The 12,658-nt window shown below is 25.8% G+C and overlaps 1 protein-coding gene across 1 annotated transcript; it reads left to right on the forward strand.

Annotated features, from left to right (window-relative positions):
* Positions 1-9,957: 9,957 nt before the first annotated feature.
* Positions 9,958-10,899, forward strand: LOC106333184 (AT-hook motif nuclear-localized protein 21-like). Its single transcript, XM_013771663.1, has one exon. The coding sequence runs from the start codon at positions 10,030-10,032 to the stop codon at positions 10,849-10,851; it is 822 nt and encodes a 273-aa protein (XP_013627117.1). The 5' UTR covers positions 9,958-10,029; the 3' UTR covers positions 10,852-10,899.
* The last annotated feature ends 1,759 nt before the right edge of the window (positions 10,900-12,658 follow it).

Raw genomic sequence — 12,658 nt, forward strand, 5'->3', positions numbered from 1 at the left:
CATTTTTGTATTTTAAAGTCGTTTAAAAAAAATATAACATATAAGGTTTCCTCATTTTTGTAATTTAAAGTCATTTTAAAAAATTCAAAATATAACATATAAGAAAAAATCTAATTTTTTTATTACATGGTTAATGTGATTGTTTATTTTTTTTTAATAATATAAATTTAAACAAAAATGAAGAAGGATGCAAAAAGTGTTATCAAATCTTTATTATTCATAATCATTAATTGCCATATGTATGTAAATCATATTAGGTAATTCCGTAGCTTTTATTTAAGGAAAAAATACACACTTCCTATATTTTAGGTTAATATAATGTTCTCTAGTGTTATATAATTATGAAATAATGTGACACCACTAGATTAAACTATACTTTATATTAGATGTTCTTGAATTCTTTGAAATGGAATTTAGAAAGCATTTAGAGTACCACCTAGGATTTGAGGTTTTTTTTAATTAATACAAAATTAAGGTTCTAATTTTTTTAATGCTTCTCAATTAATATATAGGAGATATACGTAGCTGAAAATTTTGCTAAAACTAAAAAAATGGTAAGTATTGTATCAATTAGCATGGTTACACCAAAGAACAATAATAATAAGAATAACTCGTTATAAACTTTATAGTTGTTTGTTTGAATTTTTTTAAAAGCACATCATTTTATATTCACAATATCTTTAGTTTGTTATCTATGTGGAGAAAAAGATTCCAAAAATGTTGGGATACTTAGATGTTTGCGTCCGTGGGGTTTATTAAACTAAGAACTGTTACATTTACGGTCTTATTCTATATTTCCTAATCATCAGATCAGATTAAAATCTCTATATAGAAATTAATGCATATCGCTTATTGATAAGTTTTTACATGACACACTTGGGCGTGATCTCAAATTTTGGAATTTATAAATAACTAGGATCCGCGCATCCGCGCCTTGCGCGGAATGAACATTATATATAAATTATTTTTAAGTATTATATATTCTTTTACATACTATGAAATAATAAATAATAAATATATTAAATATTAAAAATTCGGTAACTATATGTATATTATCAAATTGATCCGAACACATAAATTTTATTAATCAAAGCAAACATTTTTTTATTTTATATGGTCTATAATTAAATTTAAATGATATTAACATAGATATATAGTATATTTTAATATTGATATTAATTAAATATTTTTTCCACTCATATTATTTTTTGATTATTTGTATCTTTTTATAACAAAAACTTTGAATCACTGATACAAAAATTTTCATGGTGTGATGTTTAAAAGTTTTTGTAATTTATAATTTAAAAAAATCAAGGCAAAATTTAAAGTTTAAAATTTAACTATTAAGTTGTCATTATTTGTTCGAACAATTTATCAAAAAAAAAATTGTTCAAAGAAAATTTCAGAATTAAAATATTTATGTATTTTATATGGTATATAGTTAATTTAAATGATATATATATATATATATATATATATATATATATATATTTAATTTTAATATTTATTAAATAAGTTTTCATACTTATATGATTTTGTAATCCTTATATTTATATGATTTTATAATAATTTGTATCTTGTCATAACAAAAACAAAATTAAACCATGGTTCACGAAAATTTTAATGTGAGACTTTTAACAATTTTAGTAACTTGTAGTCGTTTTTTAAATTCAAAATATAACATATACGGAAAATCTAAATGTATATTACATGGTTAATTTGGTTGTTTAATTTATTTTAATAAGTTAAAATTAAAAAAATGATAGATGATACACTAATTTTTATCAAAATTTTAATATTCAAAATCATTAATTGTCATATATAATTTATTCACATTAGGCAATTCCATAATTTATATTTATGGAACGAATTAAGAATATTACTAATTAATTTATGATTATTTTAATAAAAAACTTATTATATATTTTGATAGATTAATTTATTTCTCTAAACATTCTAAGAATTATTATGGTGATAACACATGGCTAATTCAAATATTGTAATGTTTCTATTTTAATATTCGGGAGATCCAAAACACTGACAAAAGCAAAAACAAACATTTGGTCAAATCACATTTACTTAAAAAGTTCGTTAGCCATCTGTATACGACATATTTTAACAATAACATAATGCGAATTAATGATCAGCATGTATATTAAGCATGTTGTCTGTCGCAAAGCCAGCAAAAACACTAACAGACTGTTCAATTATAACACGAAAATTAAAATATTTGACGTTATATATGATCTAAATTAATTAACTCCAAAGTCCATGCAATTAAATTAACTCTTGTATTAGATTGGCGATTGGTGAAATCATATCCCCTATATATTAATAGAAAAACATTAAAAAATTATAACTTGTAGTTTTTATTAATTAAAAAATTGATAATATTGAGTTGTCACGTATTAGAATGTTAATTTTGCTTACGCGGCGTTTTGAGAATCAATTGAAATTTTTTTTAGTCCAAAATTAAATTGTTATGAAATGTTATATTATATAGTATGTCAATTATGAATCATTCATTTATCAAATTGAATTCTTTCCTTAAATAAAAACCTACGGAATTATCTAATGTGATTAAGATATATATGACAATTAATGATTTTAAATAATAAAGATTTGCTAACAATCTGTATATTTTCTATCATTTTTGTTTAATTATTTATTAATAAAATAAATTACATAATTACATTAATCATATAATAAAAATTTAGAGTTTTTTTGTATATGTTGTATTTTGAATTTTTCAAAACGAGTATAAATTAGTAAAACTGTTAAAATTTTCACATAAACTTATATATATATATATATATATATATATATATATATATATTTAATTTTAATATTTATTAAATAAGTTTTCATACTTATATGATTTTGTAATCCTTATATTTATATGATTTTATAATAATTTGTATCTTGTCATAACAAAAACAAAATTAAACCATGGTTCACGAAAATTTTAATGTGAGACTTTTAACAATTTTAGTAACTTGTAGTCGTTTTTTAAATTCAAAATATAACATATACGGAAAATCTAAATGTATATTACATGGTTAATTTGGTTGTTTAATTTATTTTAATAAGTTAAAATTAAAAAAATGATAGATGATACACTAATTTTTATCAAAATTTTAATATTCAAAATCATTAATTGTCATATATAATTTATTCACATTAGGCAATTCCATAATTTATATTTATGGAACGAATTAAGAATATTACTAATTAATTTATGATTATTTTAATAAAAAACTTATTATATATTTTGATAGATTAATTTATTTCTCTAAACATTCTAAGAATTATTATGGTGATAACACATGGCTAATTCAAATATTGTAATGTTTCTATTTTAATATTCGGGAGATCCAAAACACTGACAAAAGCAAAAACAAACATTTGGTCAAATCACATTTACTTAAAAAGTTCGTTAGCCATCTGTATACGACATATTTTAACAATAACATAATGCGAATTAATGATCAGCATGTATATTAAGCATGTTGTCTGTCGCAAAGCCAGCAAAAACACTAACAGACTGTTCAATTATAACACGAAAATTAAAATATTTGACGTTATATATGATCTAAATTAATTAACTCCAAAGTCCATGCAATTAAATTAACTCTTGTATTAGATTGGCGATTGGTGAAATCATATCCCCTATATATTAATAGAAAAACATTAAAAAATTATAACTTGTAGTTTTTATTAATTAAAAAATTGATAATATTGAGTTGTCACGTATTAGAATGTTAATTTTGCTTACGCGGCGTTTTGAGAATCAATTGAAATTTTTTTTAGTCCAAAATTAAATTGTTATGAAATGTTATATTATATAGTATGTCAATTATGAATCATTCATTTATCAAATTGAATTCTTTCCTTAAATAAAAACCTACGGAATTATCTAATGTGATTAAGATATATATGACAATTAATGATTTTAAATAATAAAGATTTGCTAACAATCTGTATATTTTCTATCATTTTTGTTTAATTATTTATTAATAAAATAAATTACATAATTACATTAATCATATAATAAAAATTTAGAGTTTTTTTGTATATGTTGTATTTTGAATTTTTCAAAACGAGTATAAATTAGTAAAACTGTTAAAATTTTCACATAAACTTTTGTGATCAAGGTTTAATTTTTTTCTATAATAAGATACAATGATTATAAAATCATATAAATAAATAATTTTATTTTAATAGGTGTTTATGTTAATATATATATATATATATATATATTTCATATTGTTTAAATTAAACTATATACATCATATAAAAATACATACTTATATTTTGATATCTACGTTGAACATATATTGAAAAGTTAATATTTTAATTTTGAAATCTTCATTTTTTTTAAAAATAATTATAAATTATGAAACCACTAAACATTCCACATTAAAAAAAAAAGTTGGTGTAAGATTTTGTTACACAAATATGGAAATAATCATAAAATCATATGAGTAGAAACCGCATTTAATAAATATTCATATTAAAAATATACTATATATCTATACTTGAAACCACTAAACATTATTAAAAAAAATCGTTGGTGTAAAATCTTTATTGTTTTTTTAAATGATTATAAATTATTGAAACCACTAAACATTATTAAAAAAATCATTGGTGTAAAATTTTGTTACACAAATATGCATATAATCATAAAATCATATGAGTAGAAACCTTATTTAATAAATATCCATATTGAAACCACTATAAATTATTGAAATTTTTTTTTTTTTTAAATGATTATAAATTATTGAAACCACTAAACATTATTAAAAAAATCATTGGTGTAAAATTTTGTTACACAAATATGCATATAATCATAAAATCATATGAGTAGAAACCTCATTCAATAAAAATCCATATTAAAAGTATACTATATATATATCTATGTTAATATCATTTAAATTTAATTATATATCATATACGATAGATAAGATTGATTTATTTACTCTAAAATGATTGCGAATAAACAAGAGCGATCGTTTGATTTATATGTGCATGCCAACTTATTAAATAACAGTAAATGATTTCTTAGTCATTTAATATATATTCACGGACAACGGTCTCATCGCGCAAGGCACAGATCTTAACCTAAGTATGTATATCTTTAATAATTTTAAATCTTAAATATTTTTTAAATCTCAGGCCAAAACAAAATAACGAAATGATAATAAACTCAAAAATCAATATTTATATCGAGCAATAACCAAAATGAAAAAAGCGAGACAAAAATGAGAAAAGTATTGAAGATATATAGGATTGACACGTGAACTTAAACTTTTCATAACCATAATAAACTTTTAAATTGCTAAATCATGATATAAAACCGAGATGACATAGTTTCATTGTAACCAAACAATATGCCTGAAATTATTCGGCCTAAACGTTAGGTTCTTATGCGATAAGTGATTTTTTTACTTAAAATATTTTTAAAAATGGAATCAGCTCATCAGTAAACAAATTATGTAATTAACAAAAAAAAAATTAAAAATTATTTAAGGGCCAAAAATATTAATTCGATCAAGAATATAAATTTTATTTTTTCATACAATATTTCTTAAATAATATTCATATAAATTCACCTTGCGCATGTCTTATTCTAGTAATTATAATATTAGATGATCATTTTTAATAAGTTTGGGTAGAGTAGAATTTATAATTAACAATGCTAATAAATTATTAATGACGGCTTCTTGATTTATTATTAAAAATTGCTCCATCGCTAAATTAGCACAAGAAGCCGTCACACGTTGTCCGCCCTGTCAGTCTACCCCTTTCCGTATAATCCGTTTTTCTTAAATTGTTGTTTCTTCGTATAAACTATTGCTTTTGCCATTCGTAATTTAGTTTTAATTACTAAATTTTCCTATTATTTAGGAAGGTGTATAGTTAAAAATTAAAGCAATGTTTTTGATTTCCTTAATTTGTCTATACACCAGCATTCTGTCATCTCAAGATGGTGGCAACTGGAACCCTAAGTCCTAGGTATCCGTAGGTGATGGGTAAATAAATATAAACAAATCTGTTGAAAATGGAGCAATAAGGTATGGTAGCAGACTGCTATGTGGGCTTGACGTCTCTTGGTTCATTATTAGTTGATGATCGAGGTTTATCTTTGTCCACGGTTGATTTGTCAATTCGATTTTTTTTTTTTGTTTTGAAAAACTGTCAATTCGAAATTATTAGCAGATTTGTCAACTTATTTGATCACTAGGTAGGAGTTAGTTTCTTTCATGTTTTACTGTTAACCGTTAAAGTTTAATAAATAATTTAGTTTTAAATTTGAATCAAACTCATTTTACTACATAGTTTTAGGTTAATTCTCTCAAGAGACACTAAAAATAGTTTTTTTTTTCTAACAGAACACACAGAGGAGAAAACAATTTATTAGATAATTATGGAGAATACGGAAAAAAGCTTACAAGAGATCTTCAACATGGTGTAAGTAAATTCGGTTAGGCGTGGATCTTCATTAGACGGCTCAGGTGATGCAGATAAGCATAAATCCCCATAAGGCATATAGTATTGTCGGTTGTCGAATCGTCTATGTAATCTTTCTCATAATCGTAATATCATAATAAATCATCGTTATAAAAACACACAAAGAAGAAAAAGACCTAAATAAGTTTTATTAAAAAGGTAACATACCATTTTAAAGTGGTAAAATACCATTTTACCCTTATTTTATAAATATATAAATATAAATAATTATTTAAATAAATAATAAATAAATAATTATTTAAATAAATAATAAAAATAAAAAAGTATTTTTTTTCTTTTTTGAATAATATGTTTTTAATTCAAACTTTTTATTTTATTTAACAAAAATCAATTTTTTTTATTTTTAGAAAAATATTTTGAAATCTGAAAAGTCTTTATAAAACTATTTTTTTTTTAATCCTAGACATCATCCTCTAAAGCTCCACCCCTCCCACTTAAACCCTAATTCTAGATTATTTATCTTTAGATGTATAAGTGCCTATATACCTATTTAATAAAATAGTTTTGACATTTTAACTCATGTATGCTATATTTGTGATAAAAAAGCTTTATTGCTAACCTAAAAATTTATCATAGGTTTGTCACTAAACCTTCAAGAAATCAAATACAGTATAGAACTAATCAACGTGGTATATTTTTTTTGTTTTAACAATTGAGGATTGTATTAACGAAAAGGTCAATCATACCTCATAAAGAGCATGGAACAACACGCCGCTGCGCTCACTTGACCGCATGAATCTTCGCGTTGCTTACCATTTATTTAATGTTCCTCTTCATTAGTTTAAACTAATCATAATGATAAAGCATCTCAAGTTGTTAACCATAGTTAATCGTTGACAAGGAAAAGAAAAACCTAGTTAATGACTTAACGTGTCAACTTGGTTAACTAACTATAGTTTAGTTACAATTCAACTCTCTTCATCGACTTCGTATTTCATGCTCCCAGTAATTTATTACAAGTTTTTTTCGAAAAATAATTTATTACAAATTTACGACAAAACATTTGAGCTTTCATGCGAGACAGCGTAAATTTGAATGACAAAGTTAGCCGACCTTTACACTTTTTTTAAGTTTAAGCCTATAAATTTATATGAAAGTGAATTGTTTATATTTATGTTTGTTAAAAGAGTGACTGAGTCAGAATTAATCGATGGTAAAAACAGAATTAATTAATTGGACATTATACAAAACTGAATATCTCCTCATGCATGGCTCGTGGTAATAAAAGTTGATATACGTCCAATGGCTTACGGCCTTTGAGGTCAGTTAAATTAGAGGTCAATATGCTTTTTTACATTCTCATCTTTCAACAGCAAGTATGTAATAACTAATTTTAAGATAAAGAAACTACATATAACTTGTATGATAAGTTCCTGACATAAAATTTTATTTGATAAGCTTATACACATTGCTGGTCAACTTATGGGCGGAGTTAACATTTTCTTTGTCCAGATCTTATATAGTTATTCACTCATTTGTTTATGTTTTCATTAGTTTTATGTATTGGTTCACCTATAGGTATTGTTACTAAGAATCCTAGTCTAACCTTTCGCTGGTCACATTGTAGAAAACATGTAATTATATAATAAATCTATATACTTGATTTATAATAATCACATGAAAAAAAGATCAAACAAATTATATATTTTCCACATTTTTGGGATCTCGATGTTGTCTCCAAATATCCAATGCTTTATTAGGCGAGAAGACATAGTACAATGGTAGATTCTTCGATAACATATCCCCTATATATTATTTGTGAAACATTACAACTTCTTTTTGTAGCCACGTGTCATCATTAGGATGATTCTTAGAATTATTAGAGAAATATGTTAGTCCATCTAATTATATTATAAGCTTTTTATTAAACTAACAATAAATTCATCATTAATGTCATTTATTATTTCATTAAATAAAGATTATGGAATTGCCTAATGTGGCTAAAGTATATATGACAATTAATGATTTTGAATAATAAAGATCTGATAAAAAATAATATATCTTCTATCAAAATTGTTTAATTTTAAACTATCAAAATAATTTAAAAAATCACAATAACCATATTATAAAAATTTAAATTTTTTCTGTATATGTTATATTTTAAATTTTAAAAAACGACTATAAATTACAAACTGTTAAAAGTCTCACATTCAAATTTTGCGATCCATGGTTTAAAATTTTTGTTATGACAAAATACAAATGATTACAAAATCATATATAAATAAAATTCTAATTAAATTTTATTAAGATTTTTAATATATGTCTATATATCATTCTAAATTAAACTATAAACCATACTGAATAAATAAATATTTTAATTTCAAAATTTACTTTGAATAATTTTTTTGATAGAAGTTTTGAACTAACATTGATAATTTTTAAAAAATTATAAATTACTAAAATTATTAATCCCACAATGAAAATTTTGTTATCAGTAATTTAAATTTTTTGTTATTAAAGATACACATGATAAAAAAACATATGAGTAGAAAACATCATTTAATAGACATTAATATTAAAAATATACTATGTATGTTAATATCATTTAAATTTAATTACATATCCTATCAAATTTTTTAAAAAATTGTTTGGATTAATAAAATTTATTTATACGTTCGCACCAATTTAATTCTATATGTAATAGTTACTGACTTTTAATTATTCAATATATATTTATTATTTCATAATATGTAAGAACATATACATAAAATAATTTATATATATAATGTTTATCCCGCGCAAGGTGCGGATCTTAATCTAGTATATATATATACACCTAACAAAATCTAGAAACTCAATAACGTCTTTATAAATACATACTCGGCAATGTAATAATTAAGACTTGCGAGTAACTTTGGACTCGAAATTTATTGATTCTATTATACACATATACTTGCACTACATACACAAAGAATAAAACCTTATAATAATAATTGTCTTTTGGGGCCAACTAGGTCCAGAGAAAAGACTTGGTCGTCTACTTCTTCTTCCCCATCCTCTACTTCAAAACATTTCATTTCTCATGTTTCTATATTTTTTTTCGAGAAATTCCTTAAGATAAACCTAAAAAAAATTTTATCGCAGATATAGACTCCAAATATCAAAATAACTAAAATATTTTATTAAGGGGTATATTTTTGGGTTTAGGATTTAAAATTTAAGGTTTAGGATTTAGGGTTTATAGTTAAGGGGTAAAATTTTGGAGGTATGATTTCAAATTTTAAAAACTAAAAAAATATTAAAATTTTCAAAATAAAAAATTTTATTTTGGTCATTTTATTTTTTGAAATCTATTTTTGTAACATAAACTAAAAAAAAAGTCTATTTGATAGAGTTGCCATATTTTCTTCTCTACTTTTTATTAGTATTCCCGCTTGCCTACTATCCTTTCCATTAAATCTAAACCTAAATCATTAGAATCTCTACTTACTTAAAAAAAACAATCTCTATTCCCCCTGTCAAATATATATTTTGTTTTCTTATCTCTTTGATATTGACATGGCTGGTCTCGATCTAGGCTCAACCTCTCGTTACGTCCACAACGTCGGCCAATTCTCCACCGACAATCACCGCGAAGATGACGGTGGCGCTGGAGGAAACCACCATCATCAAGGTTTAGATTTAATAGTATCTACTGACAACTCTGGACTAGGCGGTGGCGGAGGAGGAGGAAGCGGGGACCTCGTTATGCGGCGGCCACGTGGCCGTCCATCTGGATCAAAGAACAAACCGAAACCTCCTACGATCGTCACGCGCGAGAGCGCTAACACTCTTAGGGCTCACATTCTCGAAGTGGGAAGTGGCTTCGACGTTTTCGAGTGCATCTCCACTTACGCGCGGCGGAGACAGCGAGGGATCTGTGTTATGTCCGGAACCGGAACCGTCACTAACGTCAGCATCCGTCAGCCGACAGCGGTCGGAGCTGTTGTGACTTTGCGTGGCACTTTCGAGATTCTTTCCCTCTCTGGATCTTTTCTTCCGCCGCCTGCTCCTCCAGGAGCGACTAGCTTGACGATATTCCTAGCCGGAGCTCAGGGACAGGTCGTTGGAGGTAACGTTGTTGGAGAATTGATGGCGGCGGGGCCGGTGATGGTCATGGCGGCTTCTTTCACGAACGTGGCTTATGAAAGGTTGCCTTTAGACGAGCATGAAGAGCAGTTACTGGTCCAAAACGGCGGTGGAGGCGGAGGAAATATTTACTCGGAAGCGACAGGGGGTGGCGGTGGATTGCCGTTCTTCAGTTTACCGATGAGTTTGCCTCATATGGGAGGTGAACATTGGCCGGGGAATTCTGCCGGCACCGGTAGGGCTCCGTTTTAGCTTCTGTTTTTAAAAAGTTTCAATTTGCTTTCTTTTTTCCTCTTTTATTTTCACGGAATTTATGGAATTGTGATTTTTTTCTTACATATCAATTGTTCATGTTGTTAAAAAAAAATCAATTGTTCATTTATTGATCCTTGAGTACATGTATTTTTAGTTTTTACTTAGGTTGCCGATTTTTTTTTTTTAAGCTTCTAAAATTATTTTCGACTTAATGAGTAGCATATATGTATAATCGATTTCTTATTTAATTTTCAGTTATTTTTTATTCCATGCATATATAAATGCTTCGTGTTCTCTGGTTTTATTAAATACTATATTAAAATTTCACATAATTTATTTTGTGACATACTAACTTTCAACGGCATTAACGGTAATGTTTATTATCACAGTTTTATAGCGAAAATCACGAACACCGGAAGCGACATACATTATAGTAGTATATTTTATCCAAAAAAACATAAAAGCTACATTAACATTGATCTAAATAACTTTAATGTAACCCGCAAAGGCTCACCCCAAGTTGCTATCTTGGGAAACGGCAAACATATTGTAGCAATATATATCACTGAATCAATATATCCCAATGTTTTACATGCACTTTACCGAACAAAAATGGTTCAAAGATATAAGTATAATGCAAAATCAAAAGGAAAAAAATTCACACTCATTGACCTCGCTAGGGTTTTTCCAAACACACATGACTGAATAAAATTTCCGCCTTTTCAAAGTTTGAGGTCACCAACATGTGTATAAAAAAGTACTAAATGACAAGAAATACTAAACGACAAAGAAGATTAAAGTAATACTAGTAAAACACTACAAAGAAAAGTGCAAGTGGAGTGCAAATTAAGAAATTAAATTATTAATCTGACCATTCCATTACAATCATATCTTTAATTGCCCAACCCATTTGATGCTAGCTAAGCTGTCACACACGCAATTATCTAAAGCAAAGTAGCCGAAATGTTCATCACAGAACATTTAGTATTAATTTACAATCATTACATTATTTATCTCAAATATAATATTGCTTATAGCAGCTTGGAATAAACAAAATATTACTAAAATACTGTTTCATCAATTAAAAGTAAAACCAACACGATTATGGATTCTAAACTTACATAGTGCTCATTTACCGTGATTGTAAACTAGAGCATTTTTAATATATGTTTTTTTTTCTATTTTCCTTTTGTATTTTTTATATCCAAAAGTTAGTATAAGATTCCAGCTTGTAATATCTACAAATCTGAAACAAAACTTTGACAATACTACCGATATACTGATGGCTTTTAAATAATAACTTGGATAACTTTTCTTTCTTTCTTTGTTTTCATTCAACCTTTCACAAGGAAATATATTTCTATATTGCGAAGAAATACACAATTGTTAAATCTTTCACAATGAAATAGCTTGCCTGTTGGTAAGTAATTGTAAACTTGTAATGATCAATAATAACACATGTGTTATAAATTAAGCATGGAAATGATCATCCACTTCTTTACCAAACTCAAGCACTATGATCATCCACTCCTTTACCAACTCAAGCACTATGATCATCTACTCATCAAACACTATGATCACCCACTCATTTACCAAATTAAGCACTATCTTTGTTATTTTATGTATTGTTGTTCACTATAAATACCATCACTCATCTCACTCTTTTGTACACCAAAAACAAGAACAAGAGTTTATAATCAAAGAACCATTACATCTTCTTCTTCTTCCTTATAATAAACTCTCTCCCTTATACTAGTGTTATTTGCTTCCTACGGGTATTAAATTCTACTCTTATTTAAATTTC

This window comes from Brassica oleracea, chromosome C3 (genome assembly GCF_000695525.1).
Source record: "Brassica oleracea var. oleracea cultivar TO1000 chromosome C3, BOL, whole genome shotgun sequence".
Classification (NCBI taxonomy): domain Eukaryota; kingdom Viridiplantae; phylum Streptophyta; class Magnoliopsida; order Brassicales; family Brassicaceae; genus Brassica; species Brassica oleracea.